This window comes from Seriola dumerili, unplaced genomic scaffold (genome assembly GCF_002260705.1).
Source record: "Seriola dumerili isolate Sdu_G_001 unplaced genomic scaffold, Sdu_1.0 BDQW01000138.1, whole genome shotgun sequence".
NCBI classification, from domain to species: domain Eukaryota; kingdom Metazoa; phylum Chordata; class Actinopteri; order Carangiformes; family Carangidae; genus Seriola; species Seriola dumerili.
In genome coordinates, this window is record NW_019174393.1 from 11,666,243 (window position 1) to 11,689,126 (window position 22,884).

At 40.5% G+C, this 22,884-nt stretch overlaps 5 protein-coding genes across 6 annotated transcripts in view; 2 read left to right on the plus strand and 3 right to left on the minus strand.

Annotated features, from left to right (window-relative positions):
* The window catches only part of LOC111224532 (dynamin-1-like protein), an 11,838-nt gene extending 7,362 nt beyond the window's left edge, over nucleotides 1-4,476 (minus strand). For both annotated transcript variants that reach the window (XM_022749066.1, XM_022749065.1), the window contains exons 1-8: nucleotides 4,299-4,476; nucleotides 3,625-3,766; nucleotides 3,007-3,053; nucleotides 2,851-2,922; nucleotides 1,838-1,924; nucleotides 1,309-1,471; nucleotides 1,065-1,185; nucleotides 571-702 (exon numbers count right to left, since the gene is read on the minus strand). In XM_022749066.1, the coding sequence (XP_022604787.1) occupies nucleotides 571-702; nucleotides 1,065-1,185; nucleotides 1,309-1,471; nucleotides 1,838-1,924; nucleotides 2,851-2,922; nucleotides 3,007-3,053; nucleotides 3,625-3,766; nucleotides 4,299-4,400 (866 nt within the window). In that variant the 5' untranslated portion in view covers nucleotides 4,401-4,476. The remainder of the gene's footprint in view (nucleotides 1-570; nucleotides 703-1,064; nucleotides 1,186-1,308; nucleotides 1,472-1,837; nucleotides 1,925-2,850; nucleotides 2,923-3,006; nucleotides 3,054-3,624; nucleotides 3,767-4,298) is intronic.
* Nucleotides 4,477-4,629: 153 nt separating this feature from the next.
* On the plus strand, nucleotides 4,630-6,279 carry stmp1 (short transmembrane mitochondrial protein 1). The gene is made up of 3 exons (XM_022749216.1): nucleotides 4,630-4,792; nucleotides 5,097-5,150; nucleotides 5,682-6,279. The coding sequence occupies exons 1-3, from the start codon at nucleotides 4,778-4,780 to the stop codon at nucleotides 5,751-5,753; spliced, it is 141 nt and encodes a 46-aa protein (XP_022604937.1). The 5' UTR covers nucleotides 4,630-4,777; the 3' UTR covers nucleotides 5,754-6,279.
* smkr1 (small lysine rich protein 1) lies at nucleotides 5,792-7,240 on the minus strand. The gene is made up of 3 exons (XM_022749215.1): nucleotides 7,085-7,240; nucleotides 6,890-6,943; nucleotides 5,792-6,781 (listed from the first exon to the last, which is right to left on the minus strand). The coding sequence occupies exons 2-3, from the start codon at nucleotides 6,890-6,892 to the stop codon at nucleotides 6,521-6,523; spliced, it is 264 nt and encodes an 87-aa protein (XP_022604936.1). The 5' UTR covers nucleotides 6,893-6,943; nucleotides 7,085-7,240; the 3' UTR covers nucleotides 5,792-6,520.
* Nucleotides 7,241-7,329: 89 nt separating this feature from the next.
* dhx57 (DExH-box helicase 57) lies at nucleotides 7,330-16,933 on the minus strand. Its single transcript, XM_022749213.1, has 22 exons — nucleotides 16,691-16,933; nucleotides 16,336-16,539; nucleotides 15,242-16,137; nucleotides 14,943-15,127; nucleotides 14,678-14,799; nucleotides 14,112-14,307; nucleotides 13,789-13,913; nucleotides 13,486-13,619; nucleotides 13,337-13,391; nucleotides 12,981-13,195; nucleotides 12,732-12,848; nucleotides 12,519-12,615; nucleotides 11,771-11,944; nucleotides 11,379-11,579; nucleotides 10,829-11,105; nucleotides 10,506-10,601; nucleotides 10,305-10,388; nucleotides 9,654-9,791; nucleotides 9,333-9,407; nucleotides 9,070-9,204; nucleotides 8,784-8,984; nucleotides 7,330-8,390 (listed from the first exon to the last, which is right to left on the minus strand). Exons 1-22 carry the CDS (start codon nucleotides 16,786-16,788, stop codon nucleotides 8,247-8,249), a joined length of 3,969 nt encoding a protein of 1,322 aa, XP_022604934.1. The 5' UTR covers nucleotides 16,789-16,933; the 3' UTR covers nucleotides 7,330-8,246.
* Nucleotides 16,934-18,438: 1,505 nt separating this feature from the next.
* Nucleotides 18,439-20,430, plus strand: morn2 (MORN repeat containing 2). The gene is made up of 6 exons (XM_022749713.1): nucleotides 18,439-18,628; nucleotides 18,733-18,765; nucleotides 18,840-18,890; nucleotides 18,971-19,077; nucleotides 19,197-19,333; nucleotides 19,816-20,430. The coding sequence occupies exons 1-6, from the start codon at nucleotides 18,622-18,624 to the stop codon at nucleotides 19,934-19,936; spliced, it is 456 nt and encodes a 151-aa protein (XP_022605434.1). The 5' UTR covers nucleotides 18,439-18,621; the 3' UTR covers nucleotides 19,937-20,430.
* The last annotated feature ends 2,454 nt before the right edge of the window (nucleotides 20,431-22,884 follow it).

Consider the following 22,884-nt stretch of genomic DNA (forward strand, 5'->3'; position numbering starts at 1 on the left):
AGTATGATTTTCCTCATCAAATCTTCACTCAACAGAATTTTGAATTTTTTTTATTAATTTATTAAAAAGGAAAAACTGAAATATGACATGGATATACTGTACTAAGATCAGGCCATTTGCTGTTACATTCTAAATTTACCTCAGATGCACTGTATATGTGTCACATCTTACTTTTTGCAGTCACTGTTCTAGAAACAATTTAAATACCATGTTTTTTTTAAATTGATTTTATTTAGATTTTTCACTTGAAAAAGACATTACCAAAATAAAACTATTCTTGAACCATTCTGATCACAGTTTGCTCTCTTCTGAATTATCACTCTTAAAATGTATGGTCACAAAATCTGAGCTGGTATAGTATAAGTAGTAGTGAAATAAATTTAGAGAAGCACAAACATGTTGAAAATGTTTTTATAGTGTTTATTTCCTTCTTTTAATTTGACTTTTCTGTTTCTGTTTTTTTTTTTTTAATCAACTGTTCTCAATATGGTTTAGAGTGATAGAAGCAAGAGGCTTTGTGCTTTCAAATCATATGTATTTTGTCATGGTAACGATTGTTATTACATTTACCTGTTAAGCGTCCTTGCCAGGTATTTGGTTCCATTTCTGTTGGCGAGAGACGGATATTTCTTCTGCAGAAAAGCATGTTCGTCTCGAATGGCATCAGCCACAGATTTTTTATTGTTGATGTCCAACTGGCTCCTAAAAGTTCAATTTCAACAACACAACACTGATATTTAGTGCTGGGCAATAAGACAAATTAGTAACAGTCGACCATCTTACATTATGTATATGTCATGACAATTCTGACTGATGTTCATCGTATTGAACTGCATAATAAAGGAAGGTGGATCATTTCATCATATCTGATAGTAATAAAACAACCCACAGAGTGATGAATCAATATAAACAATAGATAATGATACAGTATATCTGCATTAAAAATGTATCATAGCACACTAAACTCTACTGACCTCTATTATCACACACTCATCTCTGGTCTGAATAATAGATAGCCTAATGTCATAGTATGTTCAGTACAGTAAACAGTAAACTCTTCAGACCTGTTGACTACTCCAATGAGGCCCAGTTTGACAGGTATGACTCTGCCCATTAGTACATCCATAGCATCAGTACCAGCGTCCATCAGGTCCAGCTTGGTCACCACAGCCAGTGTCCTCCTGCCTGGTGAGTCACAAAAATGGCTACTAACACTCATCTTCTTCAACATTTATTGTCAAATTAAACAGTGGAAAAGTCAGACAATAAATGTTATTATAATTCTGTCTTCCTTTCAGTGTTTCTTACCGTCAGGGTCAACCTCCCGGGCCACCTTGAGGGCCTCCGAGGTGGCCATGTCTGTGTTAGCAGCCGTGACAGCCAGGATGATACAGTTAGGGTTGGAGATGTGCTTCAGGATTAGATCTCTTATCTGAACCTCAATGTCCTTAGGCTGATCCCCTACGGGCACCTGAAGGGAACAATACCAATTAAACGAAAAGACACAGTATGTCTCAATTTGATTCATTAGGGGGGATTTCTCAGATTAACAATGTTTTCAACCAGAGGGAAGGAACTAATGAGGCTGGAATCAAAGCCTGCACACACTTGGACTTTGACAGCACATGGTTGGGAGCATTAAAACTGAGCTGATAACTCCCTGCCGTCTATAAATACACAAAAGCATCGACCAGACAGGGACACTGACAGCAGTGACCGGGCATATCTGGTGAAACCTGGCTTATAGGTGTTTTCGGTTTTACATTTTTCAATAATTGGTTGTTGCAGCAGTGATCAAAGCCTTGTCTTGGTGAGGAGAGAGTACAGCATGAGTTACCTTAGTAATTCCTGGCAGATCCACCAGTGTGAGGTTGACAACGTGAGGAGAAAATATCTTCAGGTGAATGGGTTCATCACTGATCCCCTGCAGAGGGAAGAGACAGAACAGATGTGTACTGTGTTGCTTGACACAGTTTTATAGCCCATGTTAAAAGAATTTACAAACTAAGTTTTGCTAGAGCACAAACTTTGCCTACTTGCTGTCAATTTGGGTGATAATGATATAATAGGTAGCATTTTGATTCTCTTGCAGTGTTCTGACGCCACTGCGTTTCTGCTAGCTCTTCTCTCACCTTACATTTCAGTTCTCTGAAAGACAAATACTCAGCAGTATTTGAAACTATGTGGATGAAAAAAAGAAATTGCCGCCCGCTGCATGATGAAAATGATTTTTAATCTGTTTCTTGAGTTGCAACTTCTTTTCCTAATCCAAGCAAAGATGGTGATTGCTGGGACAGGGAACACAGTTGAAGCTCAGGAAACAGTTTAACAATTGTCTTTATTGTGCAGCCTCCCATCATTGGCTGTTACATTAGTTGAGTACTGGTAGCCCTAAACGTTTGATGGTTTACATACATTTATATTTATATAGTTTAGTTTATATAGTTTTGAATATGTTATTATCTAAAATCTTCTCATGACTTCAGATCTCCTCCACCTCTCGTTCCATCACAAGGTCATCACGCTAATCTTTCTGTCACTGGTGTCACATGTATTTTCTTTCAATATTTTGTCTTGACAGAAATTTATTCTTTGTTCTTCTTTGTTTCTTCTTCCTTTTGTTTGAAAATGTGCTTTGTAAGCAGTTGACTTGTTTGGTCATACCAAACAGTGGGCAAACCGAATTTGCTGCCAGTAATAATATACATCATAGATTTGTTTCCCCATCAACAGCACTTCCTTGAAACCCAATCATTTGAGATGTAAGACACGTCATTTGTGCAGTAAATCCTGTAGGTCTGGATTACAAAACATACAGAATGTCCTCTGCATCCTCCATCCACATCTCACCTTATTATTCCCTGATACTCGCTCCGTTTCATTTTCAATTTCTTGCCTGATTTCATCGAAATCTGTGTAGATCTGTGAAAGGAAAAGGAAAAATTTACAAAAACAAGCAAGGACCAAGGCTGTTACTCAAATGCTTTACATTACACAAACCCATACCTTATTTTTTGTGTGAAGAAACTTGCCCCACTCTTCACCTTCTCTACCTGTGAAAAACAAGAAAACAGTATGGGTCAAATACTATTCACTTAGCACTCTCGAGGTGGAAGAACGCAGGTGTTAAACTACTGTGTGCAGGAGGTTAAGCAAGCACCACTAACATTGGACCTACAGAAAGGACAGCCACCTGACGACAGTTACTAGTCCTGTGAATAAGGTAGCTGGAATGACAGGTGTAGCTTTGTGAAGGAGGGAGCAGAACTAGGACGCTAAGTCAGGGTATTTAAATGTGAGGACAGCTGTACAATGCACCTTTGAGAAGCACAGTGCTTTTTCACACCCTGGCATCTGCAAATGATTTGAAAAACAATGACAGAGCTTTAGAACTGCATACTGAGGACCAGGAAATCATATGAAGACTTTTTATATACTGGACACCAACAATTATGGGCACGATCCCTCCAAATGTGTGTATAATAACCTAAATACTGTGCAAGAGTAAATATGAAAACTCTGCTGCATTATATGCAAGCAGCATCCAAACCCTTGCCTTGCACAGGAGGCAATATCCAAAACAGTGGACTGCTTGTTGGAGATCTCAGGGATGTTGGTACCTACCGCTGTCATCATTTTTCCTGGCGTCTCCAGGATCCACATGGACCAGCTGCAGGATGAGAGGTCGCCTGGTTACAATGCCAGTCCCACGAGGCAGCAGATCCCTTCCGACCAGGCTCTCCAGCACAGAGCTCTTACCGCTGCTCTGGAGACACAAAATACAAATAGAGACATGAGTTAGATGTGGGATAAATCAGGGACTGCATCTACCTCCCAATTAAAGACACCAAATCCAGCATAGCCCTGATATGGAACCATGGTGGACCAGGGATAGAAACAACACAGCTAATTGCACCTGTCTTTTGCACAAGCATTGACCTGGTTTAGCCAACGGAGGTTAGTGTGTGGATGAGGCTCTTAAAATAGCAGTGATTGAAGATGATTAAAATAGACTTCACTGCCACTGCCAGTGCAGACTTTGCAAATGAGGTTTGCAGCAGTCTAGTTAAATATCCAGAGGGGTTTTAGCAGTGCTCTCTGCATCCACAAAGGTCTCTATGTAGCCTCAGTAAATTCATTCTGGTACCTGAATATGTTGTATTGTACTAATTATTCGCAGCTAGTATAACTCTTATTATAATGCTATCTTTATTCATGCATGCATGACGTTAAAGCAAGGTTATCTTGCTAGCATGACAGCCGCTAATCACAAAATGCTCCCAACCACAGCGTCTTACCTGAGTCCCGACTACTGCTATCTGCGGCAGCTGTATAATATCTGCGCCCACTGTATTGAACACATCTTGGAGCTTGTTTATAACGGGGATAAGAGCCTCCATGCTCACGTTTTGTAAATAAAATGAATAAACCGGTTATTTTCGTGATGGAGCCAAAGTCATTCAATGTCCCACAAAAGCCACCATTGCAGCAACACCCACTGCACAGGCGAGAGATTTTGCGCGGCACTGGGAATTGTAGTTCTCCAGTGAGGAACAACTATAGCTCAGGTCAAGGAAAAGGACTACAATTCGTCTGCTCTGAAAAATAACGTGAGACTTTTCTCGCGCATGCGTACACCCATTGTTGATGACAAGCTAGCTTCATTAGCCAAGCGACTTGGTTGATTTACCCTGTTTAGCTCTCAACTTACTGGCTGATTTTTAGTCAGTAGGTTAGTTTGCTGTGGATAGTCCTGTAGTGACTTCCTTATTCCACCATGCTACAGTTCCTGGTGAGTTAAATGGACATTGTCGTACATGACATTTGTCTGGATGCTGAGAGATGTCAACGAAGCTAGCCTAGCTAACGTATTAGCATAATGGTAACTGCCTGTCAGTAGACATAGCTGTATCAGTAGTAGCGAATTGAAGTTTTCTGTTCTAGTAAAGTAAGGTAAAAGTGAACCGCCACAAATTCAACATTTAACTATGCTACAACGTTAAATAAACATGAGAATGAGTTTGCAAATGTTGCTTGAAGTTATCGGTAGATAAGATATTTCGGCCTCTAATTACATTTTTTGTGTCATCTTCCAGGCTGGCTTCACCCTGGGGAATGTTGTGGGGATGTACCTCGCTCAAAACTATGATGTAAGTTTGTCTGATTTTAGTCTTTATTTATAAACCTTGACAATTGTATTTCAACGAGTTAGTAAAGTTACTTGCTTGTCTTACTGTCCAATCTCTGCCACACCCTCCTTCCGGTAAACCAAGGGTGTCTGGAGACCTGTCCTTGAGCTATTCCACTCCAATGACCTACATCAGTTGTCATTTTCATTTGGTACACCTGGTTCAAACTAGTGCAATCGTATACAACATAACAACCTAAATCTTTTTAATGTTACAATGTTACGTTTTTGTTGCATCTGTTTTAGTTAGGTTAGCTGGGCCATCCTTCCTGATACATTGAATGTATATTGGACATAATAATAAAAAACGCCACAGTATAGGTCCAGTACAATGTAAGATTGTATGTTAAACATTTGCAACAAAAACTGAACATTATAACACTCACAAATTACGAAGTTGTTATACAAGTTGCATTTAGTTTTGGCAAGGTGTACCTAATACAACTATATACATTTACCAGATGTACTGACTGTAATGCTTTTTCTTTCCTAGGTCCCTAACATAGCCAAGAAAATTGAAGCTTTTAAGAAAGATGTGGAGGCCAAGAAGAAGCCCCCAGAGTGAGCACAGCGGGACCATGTTGCAAGCAATACCAGATTGACTCTGCAGAGAAACTATTTATTTTACAGGGTTATGGTATAATGAGTGTACATTTGATAAAGGGACATATAATGTAAAATATGAGAATATTAACAGTGCCTGGAACAGTATTTGTTTCTTCCCTTAGTTTTATAGGCATGTTCTCATAGTAGCCTATTTTTGTAAGATAAATTGCTGATCCAAGACTGGATTTAAAGAACATTATAAATAACTAGTGGGAACACTTTATGTCCAGTATCATGGCAATGTTGGCTGGCCTTTTCTATGATGCACTATGGTGTTTTAATTTACACATGACATTCATTATCTCCACATAATGTTCTTTAAAATGAATATTACTTGAGTATGCATTTGCTCTTCTCTGTCTTATTCCGCTAAGTTGAAAGAGATTCTTCCGATTTGTCAAAAGCTGCTGCCAAGCCTTTTATGATATGAGTGAAAACAATTCTGACTCATTCAACTTTCAATAAAGTTGCTGATAAAAATGTTAGTCTTTGCCTCGTGGATTATGACATTTTTCTGTTATAACTTGCATTAATATATATATATTTAATATATGTATCAATTTCCATATTGCTGCATTACACTAACTCTAGCTTTCGTAACATGTTTAAATTGGGATGTGTTATGATTTGTCCACTAGATGATGCTATTACCAAGGTATTTAAGTGAAACTATTCCCTTAACCGAAATGAGAAAAAAAGTCTCTAACTTTGGCAAAAAATTATAATTTACTTTTTCTTTTTTCGTTTTGTTCCCTTCTTCTTTTTCTTCTTTTTATTTGAGTGTGGCCACCCAAAGCCTCTGAACTCCAGACAGTCCACCGCATTATGAGCAATGTAGTAGATATTCTCCATGGCTGCTGGGCTGAGGATGTCCACATCTGTCTTGGTGGATTTGGCACTAGAGGACCTCTTTTTGGGTGTTTTTGGACTCCCAGTCGTCTTGGCAGGCCTAGAACTGTGGGACCTCGATTTCCTGGATTTGGGTGGCTTTGAAAAAAAATGCAAGTGGTTTTGGTTTGGTTCCTCCTGTGACCATATTGAACAGTTAGCATTGAACTAATAGTTTACATGGAACAAAAGTTAAATATTCTTTACCATAGTGAAAAACTTCAAGGTCACATCCAGTGTGATGAGAGATTATTTACCCATCTGAAAAACAAGACAAATACTATAGAATGCCTTAAGAAGCAGAAGGTAACTATTTTATGATTAAAAACAATGCTTTAATGGATACATAGTATGTGCCCTCTCAAACAGCTTAAGCACAAATAAAAAATACATATATCTTACCAGCTCTGGACTTGGCACTGTTGTAAGTGGCAACTGAATGGCTTCAACTAGGACAGCGATACCCCATATGTTTATGTCCTGTTGTCATAGAGACTGAATGGACTCATGAATGAAGGGGCTGGCCTCTTCCATGAGCCAGTAAATTTGTTTGCTGCATCCAAGAGGCAGCTAGGTTTCAAGTACAACACAAAACTTAGCAAGAAATTTGTGCAAGAGGTAAGAGCAAAGAAAAATCAACAGCCAAATATCATTTCTTTTTTATTTTTAGTGCAGTGTGCAGTTCCTCACTTGTTAAGACAATAAGCTTTCAGGTTCTTTGGTGACTCCACATCCACCACCTTCTCCTGATTTAAAAAGCCCTTGAATTCACATTGTGAAAGTGTGGTTTTGACATCACTGTAACATTTAAATACATTCAGTTAATGTAAAAGAACTAAATACCATGCACAAGCTCTTGGAACTGTCAACCATGCATTACAAATAAATATCCACAACCATAACAAGTAAGCAGGTACTGTGAGTAAAGACATCCAATATGGACCCAAGAAAATTCTCAGTTGTGAGCAAGATACTGTACACACAACCTAAAATAAAAATGCAATGTATACAAATTGTATCTGACATCAAATTCAACAATCAATGTGCCAATTTACTGCACATACAGTAGTAGTATGGCATCAAAGAAAAAAGCTTTTCTACGGTTGTGATTCCTAGGTATCAAAATAAGACAAGCGCTTAATTCCAGTAGTAACAATGCTGGAGTTTTGTGGATTAACCTGCATAGAGCCATTTTTTTATTTTCAAGGTATAATTTGCTTTAAAAAGCCTCTGGTGCAGCAACACAATAATAGCTTTGTGTAAACTGATACTTGTGGTAAAGTGCCAGGTGGCAGCAGGGTGGTGTGGTGACTGTCCCTCCACCAGAGGACCTCAATTCAAGTACAATATCTGCCCAGCTGATCTGTCTCTAAAAAATACAATAGAAATTTTAACCAGTTACAGGGTTGTTCAGCCTGTTTTTCCTAAGTAATGATTTAAGATATTAAAATTAAGTATGTAGCAGTGCTGCAGGAGTACAAAGACATTTATACTGCAGAGCTCCATGCATTTAAGCCCTTGAAGGTGATAAAAAGGGACAAAAAAGGTTTGTTAGGGAGCAGAGCTACTGTGTAGAGATGAGGTGGACGATCATGTGGATGATGCGGGATCCGCGGGGGCAGCTGCACAGGTCCATGCTCGGGTTCCTAATTTTGTCCTCTAGCAGCTGGTCTAGCTCCCAGCGCAGCTCCTTCACCAGCTCAGCCACCTGGGTCACACACACACGCGCACACACACGCGCCATATTCAGCACCAAGTTGATTTGTAATTTTGTGCATTTTTGGTTGTCATTTTTTGCCTGCATAAACAATCATTTAAAATAAGAAAAAATCTATTATTATTATTATTATTATTATTATTATTACATAATGATTTTTATGTGATAATATATGTGGCTTGGCTATAATGCCTTGTTTACTTTGGAGTAAAAGCCTATTAAATCTTTAAAGTACATTAAACAGGTTTACAAACAGCTTGTAAACTTTTTACAACATCATCCCAAAAATGTTTGCAATGGACCTTTTAAGGATATGTGGAAAGATAAATAACTTTGTTCATGTGATTCTAAATTACTCAAACCTTTGTCACTCTTATCACTGACCTGATGAGAGGTGGCAGCAAATCGGATCCATCCATCATCCAGGGAGATGACAAACTCTCCCTTGTGCAGCTCCACATTGACCTGACCACCTCCAAACAGCACTAGCGGGTAAACAGACACCATGCTGCAGTCCCTGATGAAGACACGGCTCGTTTTCACCTTCTCGTGGTAAACCAGGTAGGGGCTGTTGTAGTGACGAACCTGAAAGACCAAGAAGAGTCACAGGACTTGTTTCTCTGTTTATCTATTGAATGCAATGCCCCATCTTTTGATTTTTTTATCTCACATTGTAGTTGACAGATGAGGGGTGCACGTGAACACAGCCGTCGTTCTTTGTCATGAAACGAAGCTCGTTGGCTTTAGGTTGCATCTTCATTGCTCCTTTGCTGGTCATCTTGTAATTCCCCTGAGGAGCTCGTACCTGGATCACATTGTCAAACACAGAGCAGGAGTGTAAAGCCAAGTAGTGGTATCAGGCATGAGCCAATTTATATTGCTATCACTGGCTTTCAGTTTTCTATTCAAACAACAGCAAGAATGAATAATCACCTGCACCACGTTGGGATAGAGGGCAGCACATAGCATGGCAGACATCAGCCGAATGTTTTCCGAGTTCAGGTTAGCCTGGAAAGATTTGACATTTATCATTATTATCAATTTTTCTTCAAGACTAAGGATAGACTGTTGAGTCCAAAAAAACATATGTGCACTTAATAACAGACTGTGCACCTTATAAAACTGAAATAAATTCTCTATAAAATAAGCCAGATAAAAGCAGCTGACAAATAAATATCATACAACCGCATATCTTAGCGTATATTGTAACAACAAATTTAACACTTTCGGCACTATAATGTGTGTGTGTGTTACCTCAGGGCCAGTAGCCTCTAGAACTCCATCAGTGCCATTAGAGCACATGCGCTCTATAATCCTGGCCCTCAGTCCCTCCTTGATGAAGCCAATGTCAGACAGCAGCTCAGCAAACTGCCTCTTCAGACTGGCGATCTCCTGCACACGTCACAGCACACATTTTAAGAAATGTAAGTTTTTTTTTTTTTTTTTTAAGTATATTTTTTGGGCTTTTTTATGCCTTTATTTGATAGTACAGTAGAGGGACAGGAAACAGGGAGGCAGAGAGAGGGGGAATCACAGGCACCAAAGGCCGTCCAATGCAGGACTCGAACCGGGGCCAACTCCAGCGAGGACTGTAGCCTCTACACATGGGGCGCCTGCTTAGACCACTACGCCACACGACGCCCCGAGAAATGTAAGATTAAGAAAAAAATTAAACACAATTAAACTCAAGAACTACATTAATGTCAGTTGTTTTAAAGCTTAAAAGCTATTCTGCTATATGGAGGTTTAGATTTTTTTAATGCCTGCAGGTGGTAAATTCAAAGGAAAACATGTTCAGTATATTAAACACTGCTCTACTGCCCGGCTTGCTGCCCAGGAACTCCACAGTAACAGCATTACACAATAATAGGAGAGAATAGATTGCCTCAGACAGCGCCGCCTGACCTGTAAACCTCGCCAAGACAGAAAGTTCTCCCTGCAGTAAAGGAAGCCGGCCCGGTTACTCGTCTTTGCAGCGCAGCACCATCCCTGCAACAGAGGGAAAATCCATCACATCAAGAAACTTCCTAGATTCAAAAGCTACGCCAACAGTGTTACAGATCAATACTACTAATACTGTTTATAATAAATGAACCCAGGCAGTACCTTGTATGCCTGTAACAAAGCGAGATGGTCGCTATTGGCCAAGGCAAAGGCCAGTTTCTTCTCATTGGCTTCATCTCGCTTATCCCATGGAGACACCTCAAAAACAGACACAAGACCAACTTTAGACACTATTTCTACAGAATAAGACAATTAAATGTGAATAATAACCATTATGTGGGTTCTTCTCTGTTAAAAAATAAATGCAAAGATGAATAATCTACTTAAGCAACTGTATTTTATACTGGATGTACATGTGGCTGTGACATAAATGATCTGAAAAGTGACACATATGGCCTCTCAACAGTGGCACACGGGTTCCTTACAAATGGTGATTTGAAGGCCAGACTGGCAGCGATGGTGAGTGCTGGGTCGAGGCAGCGAAAGATGGCACCAAACAGCATGAGTTTCCCAATGCGCACGTCAACGGGCAGGCAAGCCAGGTGGTATCCCAGCGGGGTCAACCTCTCATCTGCAGTCAGAGCTCCCAGGTCCTGCAGGCGCTGCTTGGCTGCGTCCAAGCTTCCCATAGCCGGAGGTTCAATGAGCCGAGAGTAGACAGACTCCAAAGTCTGCTCGGCAAATACGTCCAGTACCTTGATTCTGTCAGAGAGAAGGTGGAATGGTAAATACTAGCATGGGAATCAACTGTTTTCATTATCCTAAAATCAGAGAGTGCCACAGGTAAGGCCTAGGAGGGGACTCTCATGACCCAGGCAGATTGGACAAAACCCCCCATGTCCTGGCCATTTTTCTCAGGTGGCATTTTCACTCACAAATCCGAAGACCCTTGTCATACATAAACCTCTATTATTCACATTTACAGAGACAACAAAGCAGGTTGGCACTGTGCAAAGAGCAAACAGATGGATCTACCGGAGGCAGAGCTGCTCCAGGGGAACTCTCTGGATCTCAGGCAGCTGTTGCTCAGCCAGCTGGTGTTGGAAGCAGTGGCTGGTGAAGAGGTGGAAGCAGACGCCCGAGGCCACACGACCTGCTCGACCCTTCCTCTGCAGTGCGTTGGCCCGAGAAACCCATGAGTCCTCCAGGCTCTCCATGCTTTTAGATGCATCATATCTGAAAACAATAAATCAAAATAATTCTTAAATTAAAATAATTCATGTTAAATCTGAATGTAAGTCGATTCTAAAAACTGTGTGGCAACAAAAATGTAACGTAATTCACAGCCATTGTTATCAAAAAGTTACAAATAGTATATCAAAATAGTCGACATAATATCTGTTCATTTTAGCTTAACATTAGTTTACCTTTTCTCCTTCATCTTGCCAGAGTCAATGACATATACCACGTCGTCAATGGTTACAGAGGTCTCTGCGATGTTGGTGGAGATGATAATCTTCGTGACACCCTCTGGGGGCCGACTGAAAACTGCCTGTTGCTCTTCATTGGACAAGGTTGAATGAAGTGGGTACACCACACACCTGATGTGGGGATGAACACTCACAGACATTAGCGTTTGACCAGTAACGAGTTTTCATTTCTCACTATGATTTGAACTATGGAAATAAGACACAGCAGTATACATTCTGTACAGTACCGGTATAGTACCATATACCACAAATGATCTTATCTGGGGGTAAGATCTGTGGCCCTTTGCTGCATGTTATCCCCTCTCTCTCTCCCTGACTTTCCTGACTCTTCCTCACTGTCACTATCGGAACGACTGCAAAAAAATGCCATAAAAAATAACTTTAAAAAAACAAATGGTCTTACCTACAGAGATTGTTGATAGCTGAGGTTTCTCAGTTTTTATTTGAAAAATTAGACTGTACATGATTTCACACCCCGTGGAAAATTGTTAAGATGAAACGGAGCATACTGTAGTTAACTAAGGATCCTATGTCCTTGTTTTTTGTTTTGTTTTTAAAGGAAAACTAGGAAACTAGGAAATACTACAGAATATGAATTTTGATGCGACACATCCCTTTGTAAATACAAAACAATAAAAATAATTGAAGTTGCAGTAAAAACACAAACATGCCTTTAGACACTGACCTGGTTGCGCCTCTGTTGTTGAACATTCTGTTGGACTGGAGCTGTTCATAGAGCATCTTGATCTCAGCCAGGCCTGGTAAAAACACCAGCACTGCACCTGGGCACAGAAACCACAAGGTTACACCAACATAGCAAAACTTCACAGTAAAACTCCCCAAGTGTCCATGACTCGGCTTGACATGGCTGAGTATGTAGTATGTGGGCGATTTTTACCTGGAGGGTAGTTGTGTTTTCCATCTACAATCCACTCCAAAATGCTCTCCACCAGGTCCATGTTGATCTTGTCCAGGTCCATTGCAGCTATGGCCTTCAGCACAGACTTCTTAGTATCTGCACCAATAACAAAACAAAATGTGGTATTAATGCATGGATAGGCAGCAACAGTTTGTTTAAGTAAGACCCAGGAGGTAGAGACCCTATACAGCACAATAGTTCAATTTATGATACTTGTTCTCAACTTACCTTTGTATCTGACCGTTAGATCCTGCAGGCTGAGCTGCTGGTCTGGGATTGAGTCTTTGACAAAGTCCTTCTTACAGAAAGACATGAAGTTCCACATATCATCACCCAAGTCGTCAACCATGTCCCTTGGTTCTCCTTTGCTTGTTCGTCCACCCGTGGAAGACAAATTCTGTTTCCCTGAGCGCATGTAAGGGCTGCCATCCTCAATAACATAGCTGGGAAAATAAATGAGAGAAAAGTGAATTAAGACAGTACAAGAAACAGACAATTAATTACGTTCTTATGCATTTATAGATCGAAACAGTTTAAAAACAGTTATCAGTTGAAGTTACTTAAGTGTAGGAGAATGTGATTACCCGGTTTTAGCAATGGCATCTTCAAGAAAGAACTGGTCAACAGGAAAAGTACGCCCTGAACGAGAGATGTTCATTGACAGGGGGAAAAAATAGATGTATGAGAGGAATATGATTCAGGATATGTATACAATAGATACTACATTTATTACCTGGTATGTGGACAGAGGGACAGTTGTAGAAATATTCAGAAAAGAGGTTGGCATTAAGTGTGGCACTCATGAGAATAATCTTCAGGTCTGGTCTCTGCAGAATCAGGTCTTTGAGCACCAGCAGCAGGAAGTCACTGATAAAAAAGGAGGATATGACGGAAAGACAAGAAAGTGAGAAAGAAACCAGCCATTAAAAAAGTGAATTCGAGAAGGGATCAACTTTATTTCTAAAGCTGTGAAGTAAGGAGCATGAATGCACACTTTCTGCACCACACTCTACATGAATGATCTGCACCATCTCACCTCTCCTCTGTGCGCTCGTGTACCTCATCCACAATCACGTGTGTGACTCCTTTGAGGTCTGCCTCACTCTCAAGTCTCCTCAGTAACACGCCTGTAGTGCAGTACAGCAGTCTGGTGGCAGACGTCTGACAGAAAAGAAAATTTTATGATATAAAGCTTGGTTACATACACTTAGGCTTCATTAGTGATTTCAAAATGTCATATTCAGGGGCTTTTAGAGAATTAAAGTTGAATTTTATTCTGAATCATTTGGACACTATGACTAAAAGCTGGCAGCTTAATTTATTCCATATATTGAATGTGTATGTTGAATGTGCCCATACCCTGACACACTCCAGGCGGATCTGATATCCAACTGAGTTACCCAGACACTCTGCACGTTCCTGTGCCACTCTCTGAGCCACAGAAATGGCAGAAATGCGGCGTGGTTGGGTACAGATAATGTTGGCCACCTGCTGCGCCGGACCACCTAATGAGGCGTCCAGAATGAACTGAGGGATCTGGGTGGTCTTACCACACCTGCAGAGAAGTAAACAGAAAATAAAAATTGAATAGAATTATATAGATAGTCAGGAATAGAATGTATTTTTTAAAAATATTGGGCTTCTGATGCTGTAAAACAGAAAAAAAGCAACAAAAGAATATTTGCATTGTTTTTAAACATCGAAAGGAAAAACAACTTAAGTCAGGTTAGAGTACATGAAGCCACTTACAATTTTCCATACATCCTTGTACATACAAAACACCATGCTACTGAGCAGTAGCTATTCAGGTCTCATTTCAGTTTTATCTTTCCTTCAATCAAACCAAATCAAGTTTGTATAATAAGTATTTCCTCTATTTGAGTCTTTGTTGATACCAATGCTTGCGGTTTCTCTGTGTAACTCACCCTGTCATCCCGCTGACCACAAGCACCTGACACTGGTCTAACAGGTCTAGGATGTTCTCTTTTTCTTGCCAAGCCGGCAGGTTCTTCCTCTGATCCAGCATGGACCTGAAGCGCCTGGATGACTGGGTGAAGACAAAAATGAAATAACAGCAATTCATCACAATATATACATAGAGTTGGAAAGGATGTAGAGTGAGAAAATGTTAAAACAGGATGTTTGATTTTTTTTTTTTTTTTTTTGTCAATCACAGCACTTCTCTTTTACCTTTTTCCTCTGGAACTCTCGGCACAGCTTGCCATTTTCTTGCAGTAGGTTGTCTATCTTCAGATTGTGCTTATTTACCATCTTCTTCCTCAGATTAACGTAACTCTCGCTCTCAACTGGAACAACCTCATCTTCATCATCTTCCTCTCTCTCATCCAGCTCCTCTGCCTCTCCCGTCTCTTTCACTTTAAAGACAGAGGTGATTGATTCAGTGCAGAAGCACATAAATACAACTCTAAGCTGTGTTTAATGAAAACAGACTATAAATAATCAATAAGTAAATAATCTTTTTGACTCACAATCCATGGGTCTCTGGTTGTTAGGTGGAGCAGTCCTTCTGCTGTTAGAGTGATTATTACTACTAGTCCTGCTTTCCTCTGCGGCATTGCTCCTCACACTCTTACTCTTTGCTATGGCGAGTGAGGGTGGAGTTGCCACCACAACAGCTGGCGGTGTGCTGTATTTGTGATGACTGACAGCCAGCAGTTCCTTCATGGTAGCTTCATCCTCACACAAAGTGATCAGAGTGTAAACAACAGGTTCGCTGCTCTTTGCTGCAGCAAGCGCCTCTCCAAATAATCGCTCAGTCAAGGTGAGCCTCACTGCAGCTCCGACATACTCGTCGTTGGTGCTGAAGGCAACTATTGGTGCCTGAAATGGGTAACGATTTCCTTTGGGGAAACGGACCTCTAGTTCATACTCAGGAGGAGAATAGCTGCTGAATCCAGGCTGGCTTGGACCCTTCAGGTCTGGGGAATCAGCCCCAGACCTCCCTTTGGTGGGAAGTTGGTGTTTAAACTTGCACTTGTCCCCAAAGCGGCAGCCTTGCCCTTTCAGGTAGAATCTGCAGACATCACGGATATTAACAGATCCTCCTCCACCTCGACTGCCAACTGCCCCACCTTTCTTGCTATTCTTGTCTGAGAGGAATGAGAGATCCAGGGTTACAGTCCAGACTGCATTAGCAATGCGTTCACTGAAGCGCTCACCATAAATGGCAGCTAGAGCCAAAGCTTCCTCCTGCCTCTGGCTCAAACACTCATCCATAGGCACCCCCTCGAGGCCGTCAGGGGAAACTGCTTTCTGGCCATAGCGCTCACTAAAAACCTGGTGGAGGAGTTGTTCCAAAGTGGCCCCGAATTCCCCGCCACCAGACTCCAGTGCCAGCTTACTGCGCTCCCTATCAAACCCAAACCTACAAAAAGGAAATGTGACAAAACAGATGGGGTAGAAGACAAGGTAAATATATACAAAGCTTAGTTGTTTAGGTTCCTGACAGCACAACAGTGAAAAAAAATAAACCCACTCAATTAATTTCAAATAAAAGTAAGATACCTACGTACCTACAAAATCCAAAATCTGTAATGAAAGAAAAGACAAATCTGAACATCACCTGCAGAGTTTCCCTATGGCAAATAAGGAGATGACAGGCTCAGGGGTTGGCCGTTCATCGTCAGACTCTGGCTCATATGATGGGCTGTCTGCTCTCTCCACAGGCTCATCATTAGTGGCCCAAAACTGGCCTTCATCACGGTGATCCAATTCATCATATTCCTCCTCATCCTCTTCTCCCCCCGAATAATCTGAACCTGATTCACTGAGGGAGAGAGGGAAGACTAGTTAAAAAAAACATGGGTAAAAAACATCACTTCATGAAAAAAATTTAATTTTCAAGCATTTGAATTAGCCTTTCTCAACAGACAAAGGGGTGCAGCCTATTCCATGCATGTTTACTAGAATGTACTTACTCATAGGGCTCATCAAAATCTGCAGTCTGCAGATCCCGCAACAGCTCTTTCAGTTGTTCTTGGTTCTCATTAGTCATGAAGATCCTCTGCAAGGGCATGGTGCTCACCTCCGACTTGATTCCCTCCCCTGACTTTGGGCACGTTCTGATCCTCGCCAGAGAACTTGGGAGAGCCTTACTGCTGCTTTTCCAATCGCTTCGGCCATGGCTATCTCGATGGCTATCTCGATGACTATCTCGATCCCTATCTCCCCTACCTCCTCTCCCTCCCCTCCCTCCCCTCCCTCTACCTCCATCCCTGCCACCAGCACGGCTGCCACCGCCTCGTCCTTTGCCAGGTCTGGAGACACAGCCAGGTAAACAGAGAGGAGAACAATGAGATGTAGGTGAGGAGATGAAATGAGGACAGTGTGATCATTTTTAATTTGATAATTCATTCTGCAATTATGAATTTATACCTGCTGGAACGAGAGGGTCCAAAATCAAGGCTGAAATCATCCCCATCATCCCACAGACCAGCTCCCCCTTTCCTACTTCCACCTCCACCCCCGCCTCCGCCTCTGCCTCCACCACCTCCACCTCCACCTCCACCTCCTCTTGACTTGTTAAATCTCCCCCCTCCTCTGTTGGGCTTCCCACCTCTTCTCCTTGCATTCATTTCTCTGTGAAAACATTTATGAACACTTTGATCACACATAATTTATTTTAAAGCAGTCTAGCTTCACACTATCAACACCAAAACGTAATGGATTACTTATAATACACTGCTGTAAAACTCGAGTATACTCACCTTCAATCACTGTCCTTTCATAGCAGCCAACAATCTGTGAATAGAGACATAAAATGCATTGTTTGAATAAATCCTCCCAACCCTGGGAGTATCCAATAATCCTGAATACGTCAGAGAGAGCTGCTAGCTGCGGACCCAGGCAAAGCAGGCAGCTACTGTACATCAACTGCAGAGCACAACAGTCGCACATAGCTGTCGGGTGGCACACCAGTTCAAGTGGGAGCAATGAGGTGGTGGCTGACACACAGCGCTGGTGGCTAGAATTATGCAATCAAACGAAGCACGCAGACGAATAACCAAACGACGGCAATGACCATTTTACTTGCCCGACTAGCTGACACTGTGTTTTATTAGGAAGTTATGAAAGAGCATTATATTGCTCGTTTTAGAAATAACGTCTTATTGTGTTGGGACTGATATCTGAGTCAGTTTCAAGTATGAAGCTTGAACTAGCTAGCAAGCTAGCAGGCTCACTCCTCACTTTTGAGTCATCAAGCTAGCGTTAGCTTAGTTGTGAAAGGCTTCCTCACAAGTCAGGTCGAGAGGTTAAATGATTAAGAACGCCACAAAAACAGAGTGAGCTAAATTATAACCGTTAAAGAATAAAAGTTGTTGAAAAACTTTACTTTCATAACAAGTGAGAACATACCTGAGACAGCTGTGCAAACCACCGGTAGCCTGCGTCTCTTTCATTGGTCAAAACTCGGAGTTCAAAGTTTCTCTTCCGGTGTCCGGAAATGTTAGAGGAAGAAAATGTGTAATATTTGGTAAATTTGATATTTAAAAGCAATATATTAAGATTATTGGAATAAATTAAATGTAACATATGTTGAGCTAAACTTTTTTTTTTTATATGAAAAAAACTCTTTTTTTAAACTAGGGCTGCACCAAAAATGTAACCATGGTAACGGCATGCGTCGGGCTGTTAGTACGACACAGACAGCGCAGTACCTGTTTTAGAGTAGACAGGACTGGTTATTTTTAGGGCAAATGAGTGAACAAAAATAGCATACCGTTGGCTTGTGTCCTTCCCACAACCTTTTAATTAGTTATTTGACTTTTTGCATCATAGAAATTGGCCAGTACACAACGTTTGTTGTCGGTTCTGGCAGCCATCTGCCAGCTGGGGGAAGCTGTCACGGATGTCTGGTGGGGTGTGATTATGAAGATTTCATTTCTAACACTCAAGGACACACACATCTTCTTATGTCTTTCCTATCTGCTATCTAAATTTGTTTCCTTTTCACTTTCAGACAACAAGGAAAGGAATTCTTTTAATCTTCATGGTAAATATCCGTGTTGGAAAAATTAGCATCTGACAATTAAGGTGCTTGAGGTAAATATGTCTGTTTGTTTGCAGGAGAACAATCTATAAATGCATCCTACATTTTCCCAACTGGGGAAAGATATGGTGAGTGTTAACTGATGATACAGTTGAACATTACATTACACATCACATTAGGTCTGTGACAACATCTCCTCTGCCCACAGAGGGGGAGTGCAGCAGATCTGCATCTGGAGAACTGATGAGGAGTGGTGTTGGTAAACACACCTCAGCAGATGGGATCATATACACTGGCGAGTGGCATCAGGACAAGGTATGCATTAACTATATGTCTAAATGCTCATCTGAAGTCTATGACTAAGGCCTGGATGATTGTAATTTCTCTGCAGTTAGTCATGGTTGTTCTCTGTCTCCCTCTGTCCCTTCTCCCAGATGCATGGTAGAGGGACCTTGCAGCATCCTTCTGGAGCACTATATGAAGGAGAATTCAAAGACAACATGTACCATGGCACGGGAACATATACATTCCCAGACGGCTCTACTTACAAAGGTCACTTTAGCAAGAACAGGTAAAAATCTATCAATATTTGGAACTTACTGTGTCATTCCTGTAATGCTTTCTGAAAAGAGCTAACCCTAGTAAGAGTTTTCATATGATTATACTGCAGTTTAGTGCTATTTTATGTGCATGTGCATGTGTTTCAGATCAGCCCTCTTTTATGATCAGAATAGAGCAGCAGCAGTGAGGCTCAGAACTGTTGTACATTAGTCAATGAATCAGAAAGTCATCCAACACATAATTAATCAGTGACTGTTTTGATAATAAATTTGAGCTTTGGTTTTATTTTGTGTCTTATGCGATACTAAATCAATCATTCTGCATAATTTTTCACTATTTGTGATGATTTATCAAGAAAAATAATCAGTAGAGTGATAGATAGTGACAGTTAACATTAGTTATGGCTTTTGGCATTGTTTTTTATTATTGTTTTGGCAGCACAGTTATATCAAATATAAGATTTTAGATGTCTTACCTGATGTGTATTTCCAGATTGGAGGGAGAAGGGGCTTTCACTAACACAGAAGGACTGGTTTGGACGGGAGAGTTTCATGGCAAAGCCGCACTGGGCCTGAAAATGCAGCACAGCATTTCGGCAAAACCAACATTATAGTAATGTAGTGTATAAAACATCGGATCATACTGTATATTCTACATCTAACTGAAGTGTATTAGAGAAGGATTTTTTTTTCACTTTGGGCCTTGTGTTCTACACAATTCCTTCTTTACCTGTGATAAATTTATTGTACTACTGACAGATAGACCTGTGTTTCTGCTCAACACTATCAAGATCGCACATCCTCGTATTTCTGTGTATTGGTGGTTAGATATCAGTGTCATGTTTCTTGCTCTGAGTCACTCTCTCAGTTGTATCTCCTGCTTTCCTGGTGGCGGTGCTCCGATACAGAAAGTGTCTCTTTGTGTGTGCTTCGTTTCACTCATGAAATATCACACATGGGTTATTTTCTCTGGCCTTTTGTCACTATGCTTTTATGCAGCCGTGAGCGGAGAGGTGAAATTACAAGGTACATGACTCTAAAATAAATCCAGGAATATTAATGTTAGTTTTGCACCAGTTACTTCATCGCACACATTAACTTGGTTACTCAAGTGGAAAAAAAAAAAACCTGCGTAAACCCTTTTGACATTTTTCATTTTTCCCTGGTTATACTGTATCATGACTGTGAGGGTGAAGGATGGGTGCAGGGCACTTTACATCATTACACCACCAGCCAATCGCTGAGGGGCATATGCTCACATCCCCATCCAACAGCTGTACCCGAGCCGTTGGCCAGAGGAAGTGTGTGACTTGATGAGTGTGTGTGGTCAGTCTGACCTTCAGTGTTTGAGTCTGTGTGTGTGTGTGTGTGTGTGTGTGTGTGTGTGTAAACAGCTTTGTGTGTGTATTAGCTCTCCACTCGCTGTCACCCTGCACAACTCTCTCAGTTAATAAATAATTACTTCTCAAACAATCACAATTGTTCAACATTGTTTAATAAGCAACTCTGATATTGTAATTTGTCATTCTATTTAATAATGCCTCTATGGATCTGTAATTGCACATACCCCTGAACAAATTCAGTATTGAGTATTTATCTATACTATACAGATATGGAAATGTGTGTAAGAAAAACACATATATACTGTAGTAACATCCATACAATGCTAAACACTTCTGGTAAAATACTATACCAGATACAAGAAAACAGCAATTTTCATTGATTGTACAATTTTCAGGTAGAAAATAACATTTCTGTATTGCAAACCTTTAGTGGCGATTTGAATGAAAAACCTTGAATATGATCATGGAGGCAACAACAATGAAATAAAAATAGAAAATGGCACTCAAATTTGGCACAAGATACCAAAAATACATCTGAACTTGAAATGCAACTGACATAAATACCAACAAGTTATTGTGTTTAGTGACAATGTGCAGTCTATGCAGGAAATGTTTCGTGCTTCATGTGTTATGTTAGTATAAGAATGTGACGATCAATGTGAATTCACCACTACAGGTAGTGAGCTAGATGATGGGAAGGAAGCTTTCAAAACTGTTGCAATATATTATCTCCATAAACCTGAGAATCTATAAAGTATACAATAATATTTTTAAACATTTCACCTTCCTGAAGAAGAAAAAATAAATAAAATCCCTTGTAATGCAGAACACTGACTTTAAGATAAAAAAGTACATCTTCTAATTGTGCTGGAAACATCATTAGACAAAGAAAAGCCATTCCAAATACCATATTGAAGTGTGAACAGGTACTCAAAACAAAACAGTGGCCATGCACATTCCCACAGAGAAGCACGAGACTGAGTGTCAAAATTATTGTTCTATACAAAGATAATAGTTGACGGCTCTTGGCCCCTCGAGGCGAGTCAATAACAATCTGAATCAGTGATATGAAAAAAAAGATGACCATGCTTTTTTTTTTTTTGTGCTTCTTTGTGTGCTTCAGTAGAGACATTTCCAGGAAACCCTTCACTGCTCTCAACTCAGGTAGTAGGTAGTCGCAGGTAAAAGGAACGACAAGGTACAGCTGAAGACGAACTAGAAAAACAGCACCATTTTTGTGACAACTGTGGTTCTTCCAAGCAAGCGTGGCAAAGCGTTCGCCAAGGGCGCCACCTGGGAACTCAGCGCTTTACGTTTTGTGCTGTTGACTGGCAGATGGAGAACGTGTCAGCGGGTTGAAGCAAGGGAGTCAAAATGAACCTACTAACAGAACGCTGAGGTTCGAAACATGTACATGAATAAATCCTGGACAACATCAGCGATTAGTGATTCTGTGAGGTCGAAGATGATGACTTTTTCTGGAATAACAAGGATAGTTATAAGGTAAATTTTCTGTTTTAAAAGAGATCAAATAGGCAACTACTACCTTTCTCAGAATGCAGTTTCTTCAAGCAAATGCTGTTTGTTTTGTGCTCCAAAACCATCCTCTCCACATTTACCCATTTTTAGATAACCAGTTTTTCTTTCTGAGCATACATACTTATAACATCCACGAACAAACCATACACTTAGAGCTGGTATATTTCTCTTTTTGGTGCCTTTTTTTTTTGGGATGAAATAGCTCCAACATTTGTACTATCAGAATAACCCTGTGGTTTGCTTCCAAAAGGCCTTTTTTTTCTAGAAAATACATAAGAAAAACTTTCAAATCCATCACCGACAAACTACAACCCAATAGGCTCTGTGACAAAATTAAAAAAGGCATTAACTGATTAGAAATCATTTAAATTTACATCTTCTTTCAAAAAATCATGTATCATAAAATGCTTAAACTACACACATGGATAGAAATAAATAGGAAAACATCACCAAGGAGTCAAAAAGCACCAACATTTTATAAAGGGGGACATACAGTAGAAACTGAACTTTTGTGTTGTTGTGTAACATGGGGGGGGGGCAGTATAACTGGCCACAACAGTCTCCTGCTACAGTGATACAAGATGTTTCTGCTACCTCTGTTCTTGTCTGTCACCTCCATGTGTGTTCACAGTAGTCATAGGCACATGTTAGTGTCAAGTGTGTGTGTGTGTGTGTGTGTG

Excerpts from the sequence above, each read along its gene's own strand:
- stmp1 (XM_022749216.1), top strand. Across the intron at positions 5,151-5,681 it reads ACCTCGCTCAAAACTATGAT|GTCCCTAACATAGCCAAGAA; the intron begins GTAAGTTTGTCT and ends TTTCTTTCCTAG.
- dhx57 (XM_022749213.1), bottom strand. The coding sequence starts at position 16,788 with ATGCCCTTGCAGAGGATCTTCATGACTAATGAGAACCAAGAACAACTG. Across the intron at positions 15,128-15,241 it reads CAACCAGAGACCCATGGATT|TGAAAGAGACGGGAGAGGCA; the intron begins GTGAGTCAAAAA and ends CTGTCTTTAAAG. Across the intron at positions 13,196-13,336 it reads GATGCCATTGCTAAAACCGG|CTATGTTATTGAGGATGGCA; the intron begins GTAATCACATTC and ends TTATTTTCCCAG.
- morn2 (XM_022749713.1), top strand. Across the intron at positions 18,891-18,970 it reads CCCAACTGGGGAAAGATATG|AGGGGGAGTGCAGCAGATCT; the intron begins GTGAGTGTTAAC and ends CTCTGCCCACAG. Across the intron at positions 19,334-19,815 it reads GGTCACTTTAGCAAGAACAG|ATTGGAGGGAGAAGGGGCTT; the intron begins GTAAAAATCTAT and ends GTGTATTTCCAG.